Source organism: Papaver somniferum, unplaced genomic scaffold (assembly GCF_003573695.1).
Source record: "Papaver somniferum cultivar HN1 unplaced genomic scaffold, ASM357369v1 unplaced-scaffold_10, whole genome shotgun sequence".
NCBI classification, from domain to species: domain Eukaryota; kingdom Viridiplantae; phylum Streptophyta; class Magnoliopsida; order Ranunculales; family Papaveraceae; genus Papaver; species Papaver somniferum.
The window spans coordinates 10231522-10257549 of record NW_020618825.1 but is presented as its reverse complement, the minus strand read 5'-3'; the positions used below and the strand labels follow the sequence as shown (position 1 = coordinate 10257549).

General features: G+C 35.6%; 1 protein-coding gene and 1 pseudogene across 1 annotated transcript; both read right to left on the bottom strand.

Annotated features, from left to right (window-relative positions):
• Nucleotides 1-4023: 4023 nt before the first annotated feature.
• On the bottom strand, nt 4024-4839 carry LOC113326317 (solanesyl diphosphate synthase 3, chloroplastic/mitochondrial-like; the record flags this gene model as incomplete). The annotated part of the gene is made up of 1 exon (XM_026574068.1): nt 4024-4839. A coding segment is annotated over one exon (816 nt), but the record flags the coding sequence as incomplete, so codon positions are not given.
• A 14-nt stretch (nt 4840-4853) lies between these two features.
• Nucleotides 4854-11264, bottom strand: LOC113326316 (annotated as a pseudogene).
• Between the last annotated feature and the right edge of the window lie 14764 nt (nt 11265-26028).

Here is a 26028-nt window from a genome sequence, read left to right as displayed (position 1 = left end):
CGCCGACCGTCACCACCACCATCGCCACCGCACCACCACCGCCGATCCACTGCCGCCGTCCACCACCACCGCACCAGCAGCAGCACCACCACCATCCGCCACCACCGTCACCGTGACATCCATCACCACCATCCAGCACCACCACTGTCGACCACCGCCGATCACCAACGTCGTTGACCACTACTGACCAAAGCCAGCACCACCTGCCGCACCGCCACCAGCACCACGACCGTCCACCAGCACCACCGACCAAAAATTAGATGAAACCGATTTTGGTTTCATCATTAATACGATGAAACCGAGATGAAACCATAATGTTAGTGTCAAACATTCACAGATTAGAATGTCAGGTTTCAACAACTAATCCCTCGACATATATAAATCAGGGGAAATCATCACATGTATCAAAGGGAATATCATGAAACATAATCATATAGAGTTATAAATTTCAGTTCACGTATCAGAGTCAAACCTTCTTGTCTTCTTCAGTCAAGAGTTTTTGAAGCGAAGGTAAACCCAGAAACTGCAAATGATAAATTGCCAAGCCAAACAGGCATATACATGTCCGTAAGGCACTACAATCAACATGTAAACTGGGGACCAAAAAGCCGAATCTTAGACAAAAAATGAATAATGGGTGAAGGATAGATTACACCAACCACAGTTGACCAGAAGGTAGGAATTGACTCTATAATCTTCTTCCTTTTTATAAGGTAATTCCAAACCATTAAGGTATCCCCACATTTTTTTCTCTGCTTCCTCCTCCCACACATTTTTCTCATACTTCTGCTCAAGTTAGGAATTGACTCTACCATCGCCAATGCCGACCACCATTATCGCGGACAACCTCAATGTCGTTGACCAACTCACATACCACCGGCACCACCAACCAACAACTTATGGTAACGTCATCCACCACCCACTACCAACAAATATTCATAAAACCACCACCGACGCCGCTTCGAACAAATCCAACCACCACTAGCCACCACCAACGCCAACCACCACTGATGTCAACAACACCACCGCCATTACCACCTCAGTAGCACCACAACTGCCAATACCATTACCTGCGTAACTAAAATTTTGATGAAACCAAAACTGGTTTCATCAAAAATATGTTTGGTTTCATCAGAAAACAATCCATCTCTATATCATTAATGAAATATTGATAAAACCAAAACTAATAAAAACTAAATTTACTAATAAAAACTAGTAAAGGATAGGACAGAGATTATAAAAATTAATAAAAACTAAATTTAAATCATTTTACTTTGAAATGGAGTTTTTGTATCAATTTTACGTGATATGGTTTTTGTGTGTCCCAAATAATATGGCTAGTGTTTTTATAGCTCAACTAGTATCACTTTGATTTTTTTATAGCTTATTATGTACCCTGATCTACTTGTCAGAACAAGTGGTGAGCAAAGTATAAGTAATTTCTTAATATGGCAGTTAGCTTATACCGAACTTCGCTTTGTGGTAGTATATTGGCCTGATTTTGGTGAGAAAGAACTTGTTAAGTCTTTACTCTCATTTCAAGCAAGAAATAGACGATTTGGAGGAGGAACAACAACATGAAGACAAATAAGTTTTGTTATCTTGTGCATGAATACAAAAAATAATTACAGATTATGAGAGATGATACTTATTTGCGTTAAAGAATGCAAAATTTTAATGGATTTTCTAAATTTGCGTTTATAAAGAGTGGGGTTCTATATTTCCCGATGTAATTTAACATCATCTCTTATTTTTTAATTGTTTTTTGTATTTTCTAATGCATTCACCAAATATACTGTAAACAATACCGGGATAATTAACCTGGCTAGTTTGGGGCCTATAGAGTTTATTTGGGGTCTAACACTGGATGATAAAAATGAGTCGTTATGAAATAAATCCAAAAACCCCTTAGTCAATATATTTTCACTAATGTCTAATTTATCCCTGATTAATTAGTGCTAATAATCATTTTAGGTAAAATTAACAGTTTTAGATGTAAAACCAACTAATGTTAATTGAACTTTCAAACATCGAATAAGTGAAAAAATTTGTTGTTTTTTTTCCAAAATCACCACCAGAATCAATATATGTTAGTGCACTCGTGGACCGACTCTGGGTTGGTATTACTCATTCACGAAGGACCCAAATAACCGGTTAACACGGGTACGGTTATAAACTGATTCCAACAATAGGTGAATTAAAAAACTTATGTAAATCGATTGTTGCAAATAAGGAAAAAAAATTATTCATACTCTTTAGACAATATTCATTCATTTCAAATCAAACTAGCCACTTTCGTGGGAATTATTGATGCACTTAGCACGTGTATCAAGTCTTTAAACCCCTAGGTGACCCTAGTGGACAAGTTATAGTCTCGTGAGGGTTTACAAAGAGATCTACCCACAAAATTTACAAAAAACTTCTAAAACTCTTAATCTTTATCGGAAGAATCACTTAATGACATATGGTCCAGGTTAAACTCTGGAATTTTGGACTCCATGAATTCAAAGCTTTCAAAAGAATATTAATTCTTCACCTTTTTTCTCCAAGTAGTGCCTTTTTGCGATTTTCTCCTACACAAAATAAAATATAAACTTACTATTTTAGTGTTCAAGTGAAAGATCAAACAACCGAGCTCATGCAATAGAAGTTGGTAAATACTTACGAATCATATCGACAATCCTAGATGGCTACGGCAAAATATCTTCTCTTATATGCCTACATAATTAGTAATCATTTTTCTGGATAAGTTGGAACCTTTTGTACATTTAATTTGTCGCCAAATTCTCCGTATTTTCATAATCTACCACGAATTTGAGATATACCCTGCCCCAACCACAATTACCGCGGACAGCATCCTCGATTCTTACAGTTTGGAGCTGGAAGACGTATGTGGGCTGGACTTCCGTTGGTCCACCAAATTCATCCCATTGTGGTTGGGTCATTGCTCCAGTCTTTTAATTGGACCCTTGAAAATGGGGTCACACCGGAATCCATCGACATGAATGAAAAAATGGAGACGTCCTTGAAAATGTTCATTCCTTTAAGAATGCATCGGCTCTTGCAGCGTGATCGTGATTTCAAATACTCGACAGTATTGGAATTTCAACCAATGCGTCCATGAACTTATAAAGTTTGATTTATGTTGTACGTACAAATCCGTACTGTATTTATCTTTTTGTTCGCGATTGTGTTTCTATAATAATGCATTTTGCGGCTGATTTTGTAGTCAGTTGTTCATGTACCTGCAAGTTAACAGCTGATTAGTTTTTGGTATTCAGTTTGACCATTACTTGCCAATTTATGTTTCGTGACGGAATGTTTGTCACTCAAATTGTCCAAAAAAATAAAGTGTACAAAAAATACAAGGTTGGTCAGTTCTTAGAATAGAAATTAACTAATTCGGTGAAATTAGCTACATGAAATATACATATAGGTATGTTTTGAAAAGTACCCAGAGCCGGAGTTATCCACAAACAACTCTATTAATTTGCTTAGTTCGGCTACATCTTGTTTTCTTACTAGATACCAATCCAGTTAATAAGCAAGACTTATTACTTGAATTACTAACACCTTGAACCAAACACACATTTGGGTTGTCGAATTCATTCAATAGCACGCCTTGGAATAGATACATCACAGCAAAAATGTAATGGAACCAGTTTTCAGTATCTTTGAATTCGATCTCTATGAATAAAGAAACCACTGAACAAAAGAAATACACCAGTTAAAGGCACAGCTATAACGTAACCTAAGATAACTTGAGAAAAACAATCCTGAAACCCGAACTAACGAATCACCTGCCCTTAGTGATAATCCACCACATTGACCAATTGACCAGAGCCTTATTCGTGCGAATAAAATAGCTAGAATGAGTAATCTTGGTAAAACTAATTGGAGCGGTATATATTGTTCGATGAACGACGTTATGCTTTATGAGCGGTTTCTCTCATAAAGAATGGATTACTAACCATCTTCTTTGGTAGCACAGAGATTCATGGGTGAAGTGGCCCACCTGCCCATCTATTTTTTTCTTCTGATGACTATCTGAGCGAGGTCCACAAGTGCCTGTCTCGATATCCTGACATTATCATCATCACTTTGAGGAAGAGAGTTGATAGCTGAGGCTGCAAGGTTGGCATGTTCTGTTGCTAGCTCGATAGCTCTTTGTATACCGCGACTCTTCCCAAGGTATTCAAGGGAAAGATCGACATCTCTGGGGTCGTTCAAACCTCGATGGATAACTTCTTGTAATTCTGGGAATTCTTCAATGGCAAACAATATTGGAGCTGTTATTATCCCATGGCGGATGTCTGAGAGAGAACCCTTTCCTAGGGAAGCTGATGTCCCTGTGAAATCAAGAACATCATCAATCAACTGATACGCCAACCCCAGGCTTCTTCCATAGTCATAAGCCAGCATTGCAACTTCAGTTGTTTGGCCTGGGAGAATAGCGATTGATTTGCAGCTATTTGCAATCAGTGATGCTGTCTTGTAGTACGTCTTTCGCATATATTGATCCATGCAACAGCGTTGTTCAGATGTGCTGGCCATTTGCATTATTTCGCCTGTTACGAGATGTTCTATAACCGCTGAGATTAATGAAAAGACTTCAGGGTCTTTTAGAGAGGCAAGGGCCACACAAGCTCGAGAAAGCAGAAAATCTCCTGCTAACACAGATAGTTTATTCCCCATCAAGAAATTAAGGGATTGAACACCACGTCTTGTATCAGCATCATCTAAGACATCATCATGGAGAAGACTTGCCACATGGATCATTTCGGTGATCTCTGCCATTCGCTGCTGTCTGGTCCGAAGTTCGTTATAAACATCAGGTACGGGACCGGGTAGTGTCACATTGGATATGTGTGTTGCTTGATTCCCCAACACACAGATTTTCCGGAGTTTGCTTTGTATGTCAATTCCTGAAGTCCAGCGTTCAAAATTACAAAGAACAGAAAAAAAAAAAAACATAAAACTGTACAGCTAGTGAACAATAGGGCATGTGGAGCAGCTTCACCTCAAGTTCATCGACATATTTACTCCAAATTTGGCGAGGCCAGTATATGTGCGCTCTTGGTATCTCATTCATATCCTCCATAAAATCTTGAATAATATGTACTTTCTGGAAAGATAGATAGATATTATGTATGAATTGAATATTAGTCCCCTTGCCTTAGTTAATGCATGAATGTACGTAGACCACTTGATAAATTTGTTGACGTTTGATGTTTATTATGTATTAAAAATCCTGAATCTGTAGACCACTTAGTACTGCATTATAAAATGGCTACTCATATTTTGGATATATTTTAGTTAGCACCTGGGTTAATAAATCCTACCTGAAGAAACAAACCCATGGAATTGGAGAGATGATCGAACTGAATCCATCAAATTGGAAGCGTGAAAGAGTTTTGACAACTCCACATAAACAAGTCCGAGCACAATGTGACAATACCCAGTGTATTCACCAACTGTTTCTACCTGCAAAGTAAACAGAAATAGCTAGCTTGTACATTTATAATGATTGAGATGCGAAACTGAAAAAATATATATTTCTTTTACCTCTTTTAGTATGTATTTTGCCATTCCGGCACCCATTCTTTTCGTTGTATCTTCAATTACCTTTTGATAACTGTAGACTAACAGTTCGGTGATTATTAACGGTATCAGCTAGCTAGTTTGTTTAAAGCAACTATTTTGGAAGTTACCGGGCGGGAAGTTTACCCTTTTTGAAGCTCTAATAATGAGGTTGAAACGTGATGAAACTGCTCCACTAGAACTTTGTGATGACTCGTACCACCTTGAATGAAACAGATCATGATTTTTGGTTATCCATGTTAAAGCATAAAGAATATCGCGAGAGGACGCATGAAAGTGCATAAATACTTACATGAGATGTGAAGATCACCATCATATATGTAACGGTGGAAATTTTCCAGAATATTCACCTTTATATCAAAAGTTATGTTCATGTCATCCTCTGTGACAATATAAAGCCTACCATTAGAGAGATGAAATACAAAATCCATAAGATGATAGCTCAATTCATATATATGCATAAATGGGAGAACTAACCAACTGTGTCAAGTGCCCTGAGAACTAGATAGTGAACGCACACCTGGTGCCCAACAAAATAGACAAGTAATTACACAACTATATATATATCTATATAATGTTTTTTTTTTTTTTTCTAGATCGATAAATTCGAAACTGTCAAATGAAGCTGGTAACTCACAACATCACGAAGCTCAGGACTTAGATATTGGTGAATAAGAAATTCGAAACTGTAGGAAAGTTTCTCAAGCATGGAATAGCAAAATGCCCAATGAGGTCCAGATGGGATATATAATGTTTTGATTCGCACTTACCCAATATAAACAAATAACAGTTTAATACTACTGTGAGCTCTTTCCTCATCACATGATATTATTCTCTTTCTTCACCTACTATTAACAGTGGACCACTGTTAGTGGTGCAGCCACGTATATGTGCAGATGCAGCCACCTACTATTCATTCCTGCAAATTCTACATAATCGATATGTTTTGATGGTGCAGCAAGAAGAAATCTCAGACAAGCTAGATATGTCAGGAATCATGTTGAAAATGGTAATGGGAGTTGTAGCAGAAGAGATCAGAATTTCTAGTAACTACATTGCTGAAGTATTGAAAAATGTGTTTTGTTTTTTTTTTCCTTGTCCATGCTGGTTTACTTCTGGGTGGTGTTGGAATGTCGCGGTGCCAGAAAACCAGATCTTGTGTAGATACAGTAAATCATCAAAATCTAATTTGTTTAAGAGTGACTTTAACTATTAAAATTATCACTATATACTATTAAAATTATCACTATATTATTTGAAGAGAAAAAAACAACAGGACCGGTACAAAAGGGTAGAAAGGCGCTCAAAAGACCAAGGACCAAGAAGGGCGGAGATTACAGTGATTAAATTATAAAGCTAAGAAAGTAAGTAAAGATACGGTTTAGTTCAAAATGGATTTCTTTTCAAAACTGGGGATTATATCACGGAAAATATGATTTAGTCAAAAATCCAACTGAAATGGACTGGTTATTCCTGAGTTCTAACCACACGCAGTACACCAAATATGGGATTTAGCAACTCAGATTCGCAACAAATTAGTAGTTGTTGCGAATTTTCGGTTTATATGTACTAAGTGATATGTCTGGGTATTAGCAAATAAAGTATATTTGGGTATGTTTATTCTAGGAAAGTAGAGATACGTGCAGTGGATGTATTATGTCTTGCAGGCCAAGACTTGAATGTATAAATATCACGTTCAATTAATGAGAAACTAAGACTTGTCGAGAACTTGACATGGTATCAGAGCGTGGTTAAAATCCTAAAACTGAATTTTTTAAGTTCTCTTTATAGAATGGGGGAAGATGATCCAGAGTCCTCAAAAGAAACAAAGGGAAAAGACATAGTTTATGATTTGCCGAAGAAAAATACGGTATACTATCTTGGATCAAGTGATGGTCCTGGTATTCTAATTATTCCGATTTCTTTAAAAGGAACAAACTATGATGAATGGGCTAGATCCATTAGAAGGTCGTTGATAGCTAAATGGAAATTTGGGTTTGTGGATGGTACCATTAAAGAACCAACAGACCCTGAACAGTTGGAAGAATGGATCACAGTACACTCAATGGTGGTTTCATGGATTAATAACACGCTGGATTCTTCAATCAGATCCACGTTAGGAGATTATGATGACGCGAGTATTCTATGGACACACTTAAAGAAGCGATTTTGTGTTGTTAGTGGCACAAGAATCTGTCAACTCAAATCTTCTTTGAGTGAGTGTAAACAAGGAAGATAGGAGAGTGTTGCTGTCTATTATGGACGATTAAACAAAATCTGGTATGAGTTGGTGACATATATGAAAATCCCACAATGCAAGTGTGGTCTTTGTACCTGTAACATTGCAACTCAGGTCAGTAACTTGCGAGAAGAAGATTATCTCCACTGCGTGAACAATTGTTAGCTCACTGCGTGAACAATTGTTAGCACGAGAACCTTTACCAACCATTGACGCTGCGTATCAAGCTGTGGTAAACTCTGAAAGATTGAGAATTGGAGATCATCTTCTGTCTAAAGAGGCGCAGGAGAACGTGATGGCGTTTAAAGTGCATCAAGATCAGACAGCAACTACAAACACTTATGATGCTACGAAGCTTTGTAAACACTGTAATAGAGTTAGACATTCTGAATATGGATGTTTCCAGATCATAGGTTACCCTGAATGGCGGGGTGAACGATCCCGTGGCGGCAGTGGTGGTAGCAGTGGTGGAAAAAGCGGAAGAACTGGTGGTAGAGGCCGCGGTAATTATGCATCGGGCAGAGGTGGCAGAAGTTATGGCAGTACCAATATGGTGCGGGATAATAATATGAATGTACCAGCAGCACAGCCATACAATGGTACTACATCTGCAGATGAAGCTGGCTTGGTTGGCGTAACAACGACACAACTTCAATAAGTGCTAGACTATTTGAGTTCAAACAAATTTAAACTTCAATTGCAAGGTAAACAAAATCGTACTTCCTGGATTGTGGATACAGGGGCTACGAATCATGTCACATGTAAAATTGCTGACATGAAAGAAGTAAAAGAAATTACGGCATGCTCAGTAGGCTTGCCAGATGGGAAGTATGCGAATTCTGATAAAATAGGAACTGTGATTCTTACTGGTGGTTTGAAGCTTCACAATGTTCTTTATGTTCCTCAAATAACATATAGTTTGATCTCGGTCACACAGATAATCGATGAGTTAGCATGTGTTGTTCAATGTACTAACCTTTTATGTCTTGTGCAGGACTAGTTGACGAGGAAGGTGATTGGAGTGGATGAGAGATAAGGTGGACTATATCTGTTTCGTGGTGTTCCTTCAGTTAAAGTACTTGCAGTTCGGGAAGATATGTACGAGCTATGGCATCAAATAATGGGACATCCAGTAGAAAAAGTATTACAAAAGATACCAGCTGTGAGTAGGTTAGTTAAGAATAATAATGATGCTTGTGATATTTGTCCACGAGCAAAACATCGTCGAAGTAGTTTTCCTAATAGTCATAGTAAAGCTAGCTGCATATTTGAGTTGGTTCACTTGGATTTATTGGGGCCTTACAAGACACCCTCGTCTCGTGGAGCTCATTATTTTTTAACAATAGTTGATGATTTTTCAAGAGGTGTGTGGATTTATTTGATCAAGAATAAAACTGAATTTGAATTGGTTTTCCTTAACTTTATTGTTGTTATTAAACGTCAATTTAACAAGGAAATCAAAAATGTTAGAAGTGACAATGGAACAGAATTTAATGCTTTGTGTGGCTATTTTAAGACTAATGGAATTATTTTTGAGAATTCTTGTGTTGGCACACCCCAACAAAATGGGAGAGTTGAGAGAAAACATCAGCATATAATGAATGTTGCGAGAGCTTTGATATTTCAAGCTAATTTTCCAATACAATTCTGGGGGGAGTGTGCATTAACTGCAACATACTTGATTAATCGAACACCAACACCTATACTCAATAACAAGACTCCATATGAAATTATGTTTGGAAAGGTACCTCCATGTGATCAGTTGAAAGTGTTTGGATGTTTGTGTTATGTGCATAATCAACATAGTAAAGGAGACAAGTTTGCAAGCCGAGAAAGAAGGTGTGTATTTCTTGGATATCCATTTGGTAAAAAGGCGTGGCAAGTGTATGACTTAGACAAAAAACAATTTTTAGTGTCAAGAGTTGTAGATTTTTATGAACACCAGTTTCCATATATGAAAATCAATGTTGAGGAGTCAAATAATATTGCTCCATCAAGTATGGAAACGTTTTGGAGTGATGATGAGGATGGACAAGAAGTACGGTTTCCTAGAGATGTTATTGAAACTCAGCAGCCTGAGATGCAGCAACAACAAAGAATTGATGAAACACAATTTGGTATTGAATGTGCAACAGAGGAGTTTCAAAGAAGTGCTCAAGAACATCAGGAGGATAATGAACAGGATGATTCATCCAACGAAATTTCGGCTGAAGTTATGATAGATAATAACAGCAGTGAGATGGATAAAGGAAAACGTCAGAAAATTCCTTCTAGCTGACTGAAAGGTTTTGTGACACATACAGTATGTGAGTAATCCACCTTCCACTCAACCTACACAATCATCATCCTCAAGTACGCCTTATCCTTAGACATATTATGTTAGTTGTGATCATTTTTTAGCTGTGCATAAAAAATATCTTGCAGCTATAAATGCTGGAAATGAACCCAAGAGCTTCAAGGAAGCTATGAAGATCCAGGTTGGAAAAAATCCATAGCTGAAGAAATAAGAGCTCTTGAAGAACAAGGAACATGGGAATTGGAAGAATTACCACCTGGTAAGAAGGCATTAGGAAGTAAATGGATTTATACTGAGAAGCGTGATGAAAATGGGAATTTAATACGTGTATAAGCAAGATTGATGATATTTGGTAATCATCAAGTTGAAGGATTGGATTATAATGAAACATTTGTGCTAGTGGCAAAGATGACAACAGTTCGTACTTTTCTAGTTGTTGCAGTAGTTAAGAATTGGGAAGTGCATCAAATGGATTTCCATAATGCATTCCTTCATGGTGATTTGGAGGAAGAAGTGTATATGAAGATACCTCCGGGGTTTGCCAAAGGAAATTCTAATATGGTTTGTAGAATGAAAAAATCATTATATGGTCTATAACAGGCGCCTAGGTGTTGGTTGCAAAGTTGTCCACAGCCTTGAAGAATTATGGTTTTAAACAATCGTATTCAGATTATTCTCTTTTTACTATGACAAGAGGAAAAATGCAACTTAATATCTTAGTTTATGTGGATGATCTGATTGTGGAAGGCAATGATCTTGTTGGACTTCATACTTTTAAAACTTACTTGGGACAGTGTTTTAAGATGAAGGATTTGGGAAAATTGAAATATTTCTTAGGATTGGAGGTGGCTCGTAGCAAACAATTTTTCTACATATGCCGGAGGAAATATGTATTAGATATCATAATGGAGACAGGATTATTGGGTGCTAAACCTATAGAATTCCCAATGGAGACGAATCATCGACTGGCGTTGGCAAAGGGAAAAATTCTTGAAGATGTGGAAAATTATAGAAGATTGGTTGGTCGTTTGATTTATCTGTCGGTTAAAAGACCAGATTTGGCTTACTCGGTGCACATCTTATCACAGTTTATGCAACAACCAAGATTGGAGCATTGGGAAGCAGCATTTCTGTAGTCAGATATTTGAAGAAGAGTCCTGGACAAGGAATTTTGCTGCTTTCTGATAGTAGCCTTAATTTAAAAGGATGGTGTGATTCAGATTGGGCGAGCTGTCCATTGACTACACGTTCTTTAACAGGATGATTTTTTATTCTTGGTTTTTCTCATGTTTCTTGGAAGACTAAAAAGCAACACACAGTGTCGCGTTCCTCAGCAGAAGCTGAATAGAGATCTATGGCAACAGTTGGTAGGCTCAGAACCTATAATAAAATACTGCAAGCGCACAACGTCTAACTAGTAGACAATGGAAAGTACAGGTCGTTCCCACGGGGAGTGTGAAATACTCTACCAACTAATACCAAGAATTAACTATTCAATAGGATGATGTTTAGGGATTTTTCAGATATCCGGAACAAAATGAATAAATAATCGTAACAAAATGGGTTATGGGTTATTAAGGTTTTCGATTTCCACCAATTCAATCATATAAACTCAACTAATCTCTATGTATTACTCAAAACAAATATTGAACTCAATCTCATGCCTCAGAAGATGGTATGTTAAATTCTAAAATATTGTTTCTCCGCTGTAATCTCCTTCGCTTCATGGGTAGTGATTCTAAAGCATTACCTATCAATCCTAAAGCATATCACGTCAATGGATTTAACCGAAGCACGAAATATCAATTGAAAAGCATAGATAATCAAAACAACCACATAAACGATTAATCACCAAGCTATATGAAGAGAAACTACTAGTCAATGAATTATTATTAGAGATATCATTGTAGTGTTTAAGCAATTAATTGGCTTCCATCTAGACCCTAAAAACAATTTAGAAAACCATGGAGAAAATGAAATCCAAATCAGAAAACCCTTGTTTCTCCTCTGCGGCTCTGCAGCCGCGCCTCTCCTCTCAAATATTCGACATCCTTCTTATACACCTTCCCTTTCTTTTATTTCATTAAACAAAGTACCAAAATAAGTTATTCTATGAAATACTTGCACACAAGTTGATGTCATCATCGGTATCTTTCCCCAAATAGTATTGCCACCTCGTTCTTCCAATGAAATAATAAACTCTCTTATTTACAAAATCTCCCAAATGAAGAAAGAATTATTTTATTTCCAATAATCTCACGTGTAAATATTTCTCAATTAATTCTTCACATGAAAAATAAATTATCTTTCCCGTGGAATATATTTGTAATAAAGTAAGTGATAAAATTCTTCTCATTTTCAGTTTGCATGTGCCAATCCCATTTTGATTTCAGTTCCTTTGTTGCGTTTGTGCCTCGCCTATGAATCAATTTTATGTTGCTGATATATATGGAGATACCAGGACAGCTACATTTTGTCATTTTTTTATTGTGGTTGCTGATATATGAAAATACCAGGCCAACCCGGCTGCTCATACATGGAAATACCAGGCCGACATAATAAGTGCTACTGATATATAAAATTCCAGGCCAGCATAATTAATCATTGTGGTTGCTGATACATGGAAATACCAGGCCAACCACATTTCATCATTGTGGTTGCTGATATATGGAAGTACCAGGCCAACCACATTTTTCCATTTTCATCGCAAACACCATTAAATCTCACATTTTGCTGTTTATTCGCTGGATGATCGAATTTGCTTGTACTTTCTACAAAAGCACTAAAATAGTATTAGTAACTAAAATATTGTATCATAGCTAATATAAATATGGGTATAAAATGTAGCATATACATGCTTATCAACACCCCCACACTTATATTTTGCTAGTCCTTAAGCAAAACAGAGATATTATGCAATCGATTTATTTATTTATTTTATTCTAAGAAAAGTGAAAACATACAAAAAATGGATAATTATCCACTCCCCACACTTAAACATTACATTGTCCTCAATGTAATTGAGTCATCCAACGTAGAAATTAAGATGGGAAATACAAAAATAAACAATAAAAATAAGAGATGGAGTATAGGGAACAAATCTGATCGGTTGACTCCCATGAAGCGAAATGTATTTGTTTCCCTACTTGCCAATAGCATGTAGTCTCAAACAAGATGAGGTTGGTACCCCAAAGTATACATCCAATCATATATATAGAGTCTAAAAATTGAGGATCATCTCAACTAATCCGGCCAACTGAAGATATGTCCCTGTGAACACTATAAACCTCCAAAATGGTATGTAAATTTCATTCTCAATCGAAAACTGTAAGTGATATTCAAATAATGAATAGATGGGATAATAAATCATTCTCATACGCAACAAATTCAGATTGTTTAACAGTTTTTATTGGAGGAACACGGTTTAAATCAGGTTCTAAATCAGCTGAAATAATTTCCACGGAACAAGATCTCAATGGAGTAATAATATCACGACTCATAGACCCATTATCATCTAAAACGGTTTCATTATTAATATCATCAAGTCGAAAAAATTCAGAAATTAATGTCTTAAGGGTCAAGGTCGGATCTTTCTCGACTGATGGAACTAGCCGAGACTTGGACAAAACTTAAGGTTCTAGTTTGGGATTCCATTTATTAGTGTCTAGCAACGGTACGGAGTCTAACAAGGCATTGACTTCACAAATAACACTATCATCATCAAAACCAAACCCAAAATGAGCTAAGCAAACCTCTAATGGATCTCCCAAGTGGATCTTGCAAAATCTTGCCGAGTACATACTTTCTTTTCGCCCGCAGCACTTCGAACTAAGGTACCTAAAAAAAATCAAGCAAACTGCATAAAAAGACGAAAAAAATTTAAAAGAAAAATAAAAATAAAAATAAATTATGTACAAAAACTAAAAATAAACTATATACAATGATATCAACAAAAGAGTTTTTGCAACCACTCCCCGGCAGCGGCGCTAAAAACTTGGTAGGCTCGGAACCTACAATAAAATGCTGCAAACGCATAGCATCTAACTAGTAGACAATGGCAAGTACAGGTCGTTCCCACGAGGAGTGTGAAATACTCTACCAACTAATACTAAGAATTAACTAATCAATAAGATGATGTTTAGGGATTTTTCAGATAATCGAACAAAATGAAATAATAAATAATCGTAACAAAATGGGTTATGGTTTATCAAGGTTTTCGATTTCCACCAATTCAATCATATAAACTCAACTAATCTCTATGTATTACTCAAGACAAATATTGAACTCAATCTCATGCCTCGGAAGATGGTATGTTAAATTCTAAAATATTGTTTCTCCGTGGTAATCTCCTTCGCTTCATGGGTAGTGATTCTAAAGCATTACCTATCAATCCTAAAGCATATCACGTCAATGAATTTAACCGAAGCACAAAATCAATTGAGAAGCATAGATAACCAAAACAACCACATAAACGATTAATCACCAAGCTATATGAAGAGAAATTACTAGTAAATGAATTATTATTAGAGATATCATCGTAGTGTTTAAACAATTAATTGGCTTCCATCTAGACCCTAACAAACTATTTATCAAACCATGGAGAAATGAAACCAAAATCACAAAACCCTTGTTTCTCCTCTGCGGCTCTGCAGCCGCGCCTCTCCTCTCAAATATTCGACATCCTTCTTATACACCTTCCCTTTCTTTTATTTCATTAAACAAAGTATCAAAATAAATTATTCTATGAAATACTTGCACACAAGTTGATGTCGTCATCAGTATCTTTCCCCAAATAGTATTGCCACCTCGTTCTTCCAATGAAATAATAAACTCTCCTTATTTCTAAAATCTCCCAAATGAAGAAAGAATTATTTTATTTCCAAAATAATCTCACGTGTAAATATTCCTCAATTAATTCTTCACATGGAAAATAAATTATCTTTCCCAATGGAATATATTTGTAATAAAGTAAGAAAGATAAAATACTTGTCATTTTCAGTTTGCATGTGCCAATCCCATTTTGATTTCAATTCCTTTGTTGCATTTGTGCCTCACCTATGAAACAATTTTATGCTGCTGATATATATGGAGATACCAGGCCAGCTACATTTTGTCATTTTTTTCATTGTGGTTGCTGATGTATAGAAATACCAGGCCAACCCGGCTGCTGATACATGGAAATACCAGGCCAACATAATAAGTGCTGCTGATATATAGAAATACCAGGCCAGCATAATTGATCATTGTGGTTGCTGATACATGGAAATACCAGGCCAACCACATTTCATCATTATGGTTTCTAATATATGGAAGTACCAGGCCAACCACATTTTTCCATTTTCGTCGCAAACACCATTAAGTCTCACATTTTGTTGTTTATTCGCTGGATGATCGAATTCACTTGTACTTTCTACAAAAGCATTAAAATAGTATTAGTAACTAAAAATTGTATCATAGCTAATATAAATATGGGTATAAAATGTAGCATATACATGCTTATCAGCAGTGACATGTGAATTGAAGTGGTTGAAATAGTTACTTGGTGATTTAGGAGTTCATCATACTCATGGGATGAATCTCTTTTGTGATAGTCAATCAGCATTATATATTGCTCAGAATCCAGTGTTTCATGGGCGAACAAAACATATAGAAGTAGATTGTCATCTAGTTAGAGATGCCATCATAAGGAAGATCATATCACCCTCCTACACTCCTACAACAGTACAATTGGCTGATATCTTCACAAAAGCATTAGGGAAAGCTCAGTTTTAATTTCTTTTGTCCAAGATGGGCATTTGTGATCTGCATGCTCCATCTTGAGGGAGGGTATTAGGAAATAAAGTATATTTGAGTATGTTTATTCTAGGAAAGTAGAGATACGTGCAGTTCACGTATTATGTCTTGAAGGACAAGATTTGAACGTATAAATATCTAGTTCAATTAATGAGAAACTAAGGCTTGTCGAGAACTTGGCACTGGGGCTTGTTCTCATCAGACGTATAATACTCTCTGTATTGTTACAGGATGTATCTATAGCTTTGACAGTTCATTACACTTCAAGCAGCAAGTAAGAATTGGTATATCGAAAATAACATGAGGTATAAATGTGTATTACATATTTTTATTTGTTTAATACTCATCGTAGGGTTGATGTGGTTGAGATAATTTGCACTTTGGTCAGAAATTTACCTTCTAATGTTAGCAGTGTAGCAGTGATGTCCACGAGTGTTTGTATCCTTACGAAGTTGTTAAACTGGTAAGATTTCCATTATCATGTTGCTTCATTTCCTTGGATAAGCCATAACGTCATTTTTCTTTCGTTCATGTTTTTACAGACACCAACAAACTTCATGGTGTTGATTAATACTGAATTTTATGTATATTTTTTGGTAAAGAATGAGATATGTTTGTTTAGTAAAATGAAGATGAACCTTTAGTGAAGTCTAGAAGCTCAATGCCTTAGTACCCAAACCACCCTTCTTGCTCATTTAGCTAATCCTTCCTCCTTAAATCCTGTATGATATATTCTTTGGAAAAGATTATTCTATTACCACTATGTGAGATTTGACCCTTTATTCAGAGGAAAAGAAAAGTAAAAATAGTTATCATGTTGCTACGGTGTAATTATGTAAACCTATACCAGCAACTGCAAAGTAACATAGTTGGCCCTTCACCTAGTTCTGCAGGTTCAATGACTTCAATCACTTTGTTATCATTTGTGTTGTTCTTACTGACACAGTGCTTGGTGTTTAGGATTAGGCATTCACATGTCTAGCAAGTAAAACAATAACGTTCTCATTTCGCATACTAAATACTAATAGTAAAATGGTTTATTGTTTGTTGTAGATTTTGAGCATCTTCACTGAAAGTGGGCATGCGACATCTATCATATTGCTCTTGCTGGTTCCTCCAGTAGATAGAAATATCTCACAACCCATGGTGACAACTTAAACTTCAAACTTTGTGCATGCCTCATGCAGCAGAAATGTTCATCTAGGTAGCTGGTTCCTGTAGTTGCAACGAATGTGAGAGTTCTTTTTTCTCTAGATCATTTTGTACGAAACTTATTGTGATGCTGAATTTATAGATATATCCACATGAAAATACTTCATATGATTTTTGTGATGTGATTCATACTTTTTTGTGTATATCGAGTTCATGGTAAATTAACTCCAAGAATACTTTCTTGATACTTTTGTTGGATTAAGTTTGATTTCCAAATGAAAAGGGGAAACTTGATTTTGTTACAGGAACACTAATATTGACCTGGTTTTGACCAGTCAAAATCATTATTTTGTTGATGTTGCAAAAATTTCACAACATCAATAAGTTGTACGAAATTACAGTTTCGCAACTGTTCATCACAGTTGCGACCATCTAATTTCACAATTGTTTCAAACTGATGTAGAACATCCCTTCAACTAGTTTTTCTAGAACCTGCTCAACTTGTTTATCAAGTTAAACACTTCATGTTTTAGTCTTTTGTTATTTCTTCTTTTAGAGTTTAGTTATTTTTAGTCTCTTGTTTACGCCTATATATACAGGCTTGTTTCGTTTATTGAAGACACAACTATTATTATCAAGATTATCAATTCAACCTCTGTTTCAGAGTAACCTATCTTAGTATTTTCTTAAGTTCTTTGTCAAGTTACTTCTTTATTTTCTAAACCTTTTCTTCCTTCTCATCTCTAGAAATCTATGTATTGCTTTCTTCTTAACTTGTTCTCCATTAGTTGGTATCATTCGACAGTAGATTAGATTTTTATCTTTTCTTAGAACCTGTTTCGCTTCTGTTACCCTTCCTTTTCAAAAAAAAAAACAAAAAACGAAAACAAAAACAAAACAATAACTACAAACCCTACTTTTCTTTCATGGCTGATACTACAGAGACAAGAATTATTAAGTTATCTTCAGACTTTGAAACTATTCAAGAAAATGTCAACTACAGATTAACTAAGTTGGAAGAGATTCCTGCGCAATTAACTTTACTTCTTGCGTAATTAGGTTTACAACCAAAAGATATTGCTGAGTCTTGTTCAAAAAATTTGTAGTGTCAAGAGTTGTAGATTTTTATGAACACCAGTTTCCATATATGAAAATCAATGTTGAGGAGTCAAATAATATTGCTCCATCAAGTATGGAAACGTTTTGGAGTGATGATGAGGATGGAGAAGAAGTACGGTTTCCTAGAGATGTTATTGAAACTCAGCAGCCTGAGATGCAGCAACAACAAAGAATTGATGAAACACAATTTGGTATTGAATGTGCAACAGAGGAGTTTCAAAGAAGTGCTCAAGAACATCAGGAGGATAATGAACAGGATGATTCATCCAACGAAACTTCGGCTGAAGTTATGATAGATAATAACAGCAGTGAGATGGGTAAAGGAAAACGTCAGAAAATTCCTTCTAGCTGACTGAAAGGTTTTGTGACACATACAGTATGTGAGTAATCCACCTTCCACTCAACCTACACAATCATCATCCTCAAGTACGCCTTATCCTTAGACATATTATGTTAGTTGTGATCATTTTTTAGCTGTGCATAAAAAATATCTTGCAGCTATAAATGCTGGAAATGAACCCAAGAGCTTCAAGGAAGCTATGAAGATCCAGGTTGGAAAAAATCCATAGCTGAAGAAATAAGAGCTCTTGAAGAACAAGGAACATGGGAATTGGAAGAATTACCACCTGGTAAGAAGGCATTAGGAAGTAAATGGATTTATACTGAGAAGCGTGATGAAAATGGGAATTTAATACGTGTATAAGCAAGATTGATGATATTTGGTAATCATCAAGTTGAAGGATTGGATTATAATGAAACATTTGTGCTAGTGGCAAAGATGACAACAGTTCGTACTTTTCTAGTTGTTGCAGTAGTTAAGAATTGGGAAGTGCATCAAATGGATTTCCATAATGCATTCCTTCATGGTGATTTGGAGGAAGAAGTGTATATGAAGATACCTCCGGGGTTTGCCAAAGGAAATTCTAATATGGTTTGTAGAATGAAAAAATCATTATATGGTCTAAAACAGGCGCCTAGGTGTTGGTTTGCAAAGTTGTCCACAGCCTTGAAGAATTATGGTTTTAAACAATCGTATTCAGATTATTCTCTTTTTACTATGACAAGAGGAAAAATGCAACTTAATATCTTAGTTTATGTGGATGATCTGATTGTGGAAGGCAATGATCTTGTTGGACTTCATACTTTTAAAACTTACTTGGGACAGTGTTTTAAGATGAAGGATTTGGGAAAATTGAAATATTTCTTAGGATTGGAGGTGGCTCGTAGCAAACAATTTTTCTACATATGCCGGAGGAAATATGTATTAGATATCATAATGGAGACAGGATTATTGGGTGCTAAACCTATAGAATTCCCAATGGAGACGAATCATCGACTGGCGTTGGCAAAGGGAAAAATTCTTGAAGATGTGGAAAATTATAGAAGATTGGTTGGTCGTTTGATTTATCTGTCGGTTAAAAGACCAGATTTGGCTTACTCGGTGCACATCTTATCACAGTTTATGCAACAACCAAGATTGGAGCATTGGGAAGCAGCATTTCTGTAGTCAGATATTTGAAGAAGAGTCCTGGACAAGGAATTTTGCTGCTTTCTGATAGTAGCCTTAATTTAAAAGGATGGTGTGATTCAGATTGGGCGAGCTGTCCATTGACTACACGTTCTTTAACAGGATGATTTTTTATTCTTGGTTTTTCTCATGTTTCTTGGAAGACTAAAAAGCAACACACAGTGTCGCGTTCCTCAGCAGAAGCTGAATAGAGATCTATGGCAACAGTTGGTAGGCTCAGAACCTATAATAAAATACTGCAAGCGCACAACGTCTAACTAGTAGACAATGGAAAGTACAGGTCGTTCCCACGGGGAGTGTGAAATACTCTACCAACTAATACCAAGAATTAACTATTCAATAGGATGATGTTTAGGGATTTTTCAGATATCCGGAACAAAATGAATAAATAATCGTAACAAAATGGGTTATGGGTTATTAAGGTTTTCGATTTCCACCAATTCAATCATATAAACTCAACTAATCTCTATGTATTACTCAAAACAAATATTGAACTCAATCTCATGCCTCAGAAGATGGTATGTTAAATTCTAAAATATTGTTTCTCCGCTGTAATCTCCTTCGCTTCATGGGTAGTGATTCTAAAGCATTACCTATCAATCCTAAAGCATATCACGTCAATGGATTTAACCGAAGCACGAAATATCAATTGAAAAGCATAGATAATCAAAACAACCACATAAACGATTAATCACCAAGCTATATGAAGAGAAACTACTAGTCAATGAATTATTATTAGAGATATCATTGTAGTGTTTAAGCAATTAATTGGCTTCCATCTAGACCCTAAAAACAATTTAGAAAACCATGGAGAAAATGAAATCCAAATCAGAAAACCCTTGTTTCTCCTCTGCGGCTCTGCAGCCGCGCCTCTCCTCTCAAATATTCGACATCCTTCTTATACACCTTCCCTTTCTTTTATTTCATTAAACAAAGTACCAAAATAAGTTATTCTATGAAATACTTGCACACAAGTTGATGTCATCATCGGTATCTTTCCCCAAATAGTATTGCCACCTCGTTCTTCCAATGAAATAATAAACTCTCCTTATTTACAAAATCTCCCAAATGAAGAAAGAATTATTTTATTTCCAAAATAATCTCACGTGTAAATATTTCTCAATTAATTCTTCACATGAAAAATAAATTATCTTTCCCGGTGGAATATATTTGTAATAAAGTAAGAATGATAAAATACTTCTCATTTTCAGTTTGCATGTGCCAATCCCATTTTGATTTCAGTTCCTTTGTTGCGTTTGTGCCTCGCCTATGAATCAATTTTATGTTGCTGATATATATGGAGATACCAGGACAGCTACATTTTGTCATTTTTTTATTGTGGTTGCTGATATATGAAAATACCAGGCCAACCCGGCTGCTCATACATGGAAATACCAGGCCGACATAATAAGTGCTACTGATATATAAAATTCCAGGCCAGCATAATTAATCATTGTGGTTGCTGATACATGGAAATACCAGGCCAACCACATTTCATCATTGTGGTTGCTGATATATGGAAGTACCAGGCCAACCACATTTTTCCATTTTCATCGCAAACACCATTAAATCTCACATTTTGCTGTTTATTCGCTGGATGATCGAATTTGCTTGTACTTTCTACAAAAGCACTAAAATAGTATTAGTAACTAAAATATTGTATCATAGCTAATATAAATATGGGTATAAAATGTAGCATATACATGCTTATCAACACCCCCACACTTATATTTTGCTAGTCCTTAAGCAAAACAGAGATATTATGCAATCGATTTATTTATTTATTTTATTCTAAGAAAAGTGAAAACATACAAAAATATGGATAATTATCCACTCCCCCACACTTAAACATTACATTGTCCTCAATGTAATTGAGTCATCCAACGTAGAAATTAAGATGGGAAATACAAAAATAAACAATAAAAATAAGAGATGGAGTATAGGGAACAAATCTGATCGGTTGACTCCCATGAAGCGAAATGTATTTGTTTCCCTACTTGCCAATAGCATGTAGTCTCAAACAAGATGAGGTTGGTACCCCAAAGTATACATCCAATCATATATATAGAGTCTAAAAAGTTGAGGATCATCTCAACTAATCCGGCCAACTGAAGATATGTCCCTGTGAACACTATAAACCTCCAAAATGGTATGTAAATTTCATTCTCAATCGAAAACTGTAAGTGATATTCAAATAATGAATAGATGGGATAAATAAATCATTCTCATACGCAACAAATTCAGATTGTTTAACAGTTTTTATTGGAGGAACACGGTTTAAATCAGGTTCTAAATCAGCTGAAATAATTTCCACGGAACAAGATCTCAATGGAGTAATAATATCACGACTCATAGACCCATTATCATCTAAAACGGTTTCATTATTAATATCATCAAGTCGAAAAAATTCAGAAATTAATGTCTTAAGGGTCAAGGTCGGATCTTTCTCGACTGATGGAACTAGCCGAGACTTGGACAAAACTTAAGGTTCTAGTTTGGGATTCCATTTATTAGTGTCTAGCAACGGTACGGAGTCTAACAAGGCATTGACTTCACAAATAACACTATCATCATCAAAACCAAACCCAAAATGAGCTAAGCAAACCTCTAATGGATCTCCCAAGTGGATCTTGCAAAATCTTGCCGAGTACATACTTTCTTTTCGCCCGCAGCACTTCGAACTAAGGTACCTAAAAAAAATCAAGCAAACTGCATAAAAAGACGAAAAAAATTTAAAAGAAAAATAAAAATAAAAATAAATTATGTACAAAAACTAAAAATAAACTATATACAATGATATCAACAAAAGAGTTTTTGCAACCACTTCCCGGCAGCGGCGCTAAAAACTTGGTAGGCTCGGAACCTACAATAAAATGCTGCAAACGCATAGCATCTAACTAGTAGACAATGGCAAGTACAAGTCGTTCCCACGAGGAGTGTGAAATACTCTACCAACTAATACTAAGAATTAACTAATCAATAGGATGATGTTTAGGGATTTTTCAGATAATCGAACAAAATGAAATAATAAATAATCGTAACAAAATGGGTTATGGTTTATCAAGGTTTTCGATTTCCACCAATTCAATCATATAAACTCAACTAATCTCTATGTATTACTCAAGACAAATATTGAACTCAATCTCATGCCTCGGAAGATGGTATGTTAAATTCTAAAATATTGTTTCTCCGTGGTAATCTCCTTCGCTTCATGGGTAGTGATTCTAAAGCATTACCTATCAATCCTAAAGCATATCACGTCAATGAATTTAACCGAAGCACAAAATATCAATTGAGAAGCATAGATAACCAAAACAACCACATAAACGATTAATCACCAAGCTATATGAAGAGAAATTACTAGTAAATGAATTATTATTAGAGATATCATCGTAGTGTTTAAACAATTAATTGGCTTCCATCTAGACCCTAACAAACTATTTATCAAACCATGGAGAAAATGAAACCAAAATCACAAAACCCTTGTTTCTCCTCTGCGGCTCTGCAGCCGCGCCTCTCCTCTCAAATATTCGACATCCTTCTTATACACCTTCCCTTTCTTTTATTTCATTAAACAAAGTATCAAAATAAATTATTCTATGAAATACTTGCACACAAGTTGATGTCGTCATCAGTATCTTTCCCCAAATAGTATTGCCACCTCGTTCTTCCAATGAAATAATAAACTCTCCTTATTTCTAAAATCTCCCAAATGAAGAAAGAATTATTTTATTTCCAAAATAATCTCACGTGTAAATATTCCTCAATTAATTCTTCACATGGAAAATAAATTATCTTTCCCAATGGAATATATTTGTAATAAAGTAAGAAAGATAAAATACTTGTCATTTTCAGTTTGCATGTGCCAATCCCATTTTGATTTCAATTCCTTTGTTGCATTTGTGCCTCACCTATGAAACAATTTTATGCTGCTGATATATATGGAGATACCAGGCCAGCTACATTTTGTCATTTTTTTCATTGTGGTTGCTGATGTATAGAAATACCAGGCCAACCCGGCTGCTGATACATGGAAATACCAGGCCAACATAATAAGTGCTGCTGATATATAGAAATACCAGGCCAGCATAATTGATCATTGTGGTTGCTGATACATGGAAATACCAGGCCAACCACATTTCATCATTATGGTTTCTAATATATGGAAGTACCAGGCCAACCACATTTTTCCATTTTCGTCGCAAACACCATTAAGTCTCACATTTTGTTGTTTATTCGCTGGATGATCGAATTCACTTGTACTTTCTACAAAAGCATTAAAATAGTATTAGTAACTAAAATATTGTATCATAGCTAATATAAATATGGGTATAAAATGTAGCATATACATGCTTATCAGCAGTGACATGTGAATTGAAGTGGTTGAAATAGTTACTTGGTGATTTAGGAGTTCATCATACTCATGGGATGAATCTCTTTTGTGATAGTCAATCAGCATTATATATTGCTCAGAATCCAGTGTTTCATGGGCGAACAAAACATATAGAAGTAGATTGTCATCTAGTTAGAGATGCCATCATAAGGAAGATCATATCACCCTCCTACACTCCTACAACAGTACAATTGGCTGATATCTTCACAAAAGCATTAGGGAAAGCTCAGTTTTAATTTCTTTTGTCCAAGATGGGCATTTGTGATCTGCATGCTCCATCTTGAGGGAGGGTATTAGGAAATAAAGTATATTTGAGTATGTTTATTCTAGGAAAGTAGAGATACGTGCAGTTCACGTATTATGTCTTGAAGGACAAGATTTGAACGTATAAATATCTAGTTCAATTAATGAGAAACTAAGGCTTGTCGAGAACTTGGCACTGGGGCTTGTTCTCATCAGACGTATAATACTCTCTGTATTGTTACAGGATGTATCTATAGCTTTGACAGTTCATTACACTTCAAGCAGCAAGTAAGAATTGGTATATCGAAAATAACATGAGGTATAAATGTGTATTACATATTTTTATTTGTTTAATACTCATCGTAGGGTTGATGTGGTTGAGATAATTTGCACTTTGGTCAGAAATTTACCTTCTAATGTTAGCAGTGTAGCAGTGATGTCCACGAGTGTTTGTATCCTTACGAAGTTGTTAAACTGGTAAGATTTCCATTATCATGTTGCTTCATTTCCTTGGATAAGCCATAACGTCATTTTTCTTTCGTTCATGTTTTTACAGACACCAACAAACTTCATGGTGTTGATTAATACTGAATTTTATGTATATTTTTTGGTAAAGAATGAGATATGTTTGTTTAGTAAAATGAAGATGAACCTTTAGTGAAGTCTAGAAGCTCAATGCCTTAGTACCCAAACCACCCTTCTTGCTCATTTAGCTAATCCTTCCTCCTTAAATCCTGTATGATATATTCTTTGGAAAAGATTATTCTATTACCACTATGTGAGATTTGACCCTTTATTCAGAGGAAAAGAAAAGTAAAAATAGTTATCATGTTGCTACGGTGTAATTATGTAAACCTATACCAGCAACTGCAAAGTAACATAGTTGGCCCTTCACCTAGTTCTGCAGGTTCAATGACTTCAATCACTTTGTTATCATTTGTGTTGTTCTTACTGACACAGTGCTTGGTGTTTAGGATTAGGCATTCACATGTCTAGCAAGTAAAACAATAACGTTCTCATTTCGCATACTAAATACTAATAGTAAAATGGTTTATTGTTTGTTGTAGATTTTGAGCATCTTCACTGAAAGTGGGCATGCGACATCTATCATATTGCTCTTGCTGGTTCCTCCAGTAGATAGAAATATCTCACAACCCATGGTGACAACTTAAACTTCAAACTTTGTGCATGCCTCATGCAGCAGAAATGTTCATCTAGGTAGCTGGTTCCTGTAGTTGCAACGAATGTGAGAGTTCTTTTTTCTCTAGATCATTTTGTACGAAACTTATTGTGATGCTGAATTTATAGATATATCCACATGAAAATACTTCATATGATTTTTGTGATGTGATTCATACTTTTTTGTGTATATCGAGTTCATGGTAAATTAACTCCAAGAATACTTTCTTGATACTTTTGTTGGATTAAGTTTGATTTCCAAATGAAAAGGGGAAACTTGATTTTGTTACAGGAACACTAATATTGACCTGGTTTTGACCAGTCAAAATCATTATTTTGTTGATGTTGCAAAAATTTCACAACATCAATAAGTTGTACGAAATTACAGTTTCGCAACTGTTCATCACAGTTGCGACCATCTAATTTCACAATTGTTTCAAACTGATGTAGAACATCCCTTCAACTAGTTTTTCTAGAACCTGCTC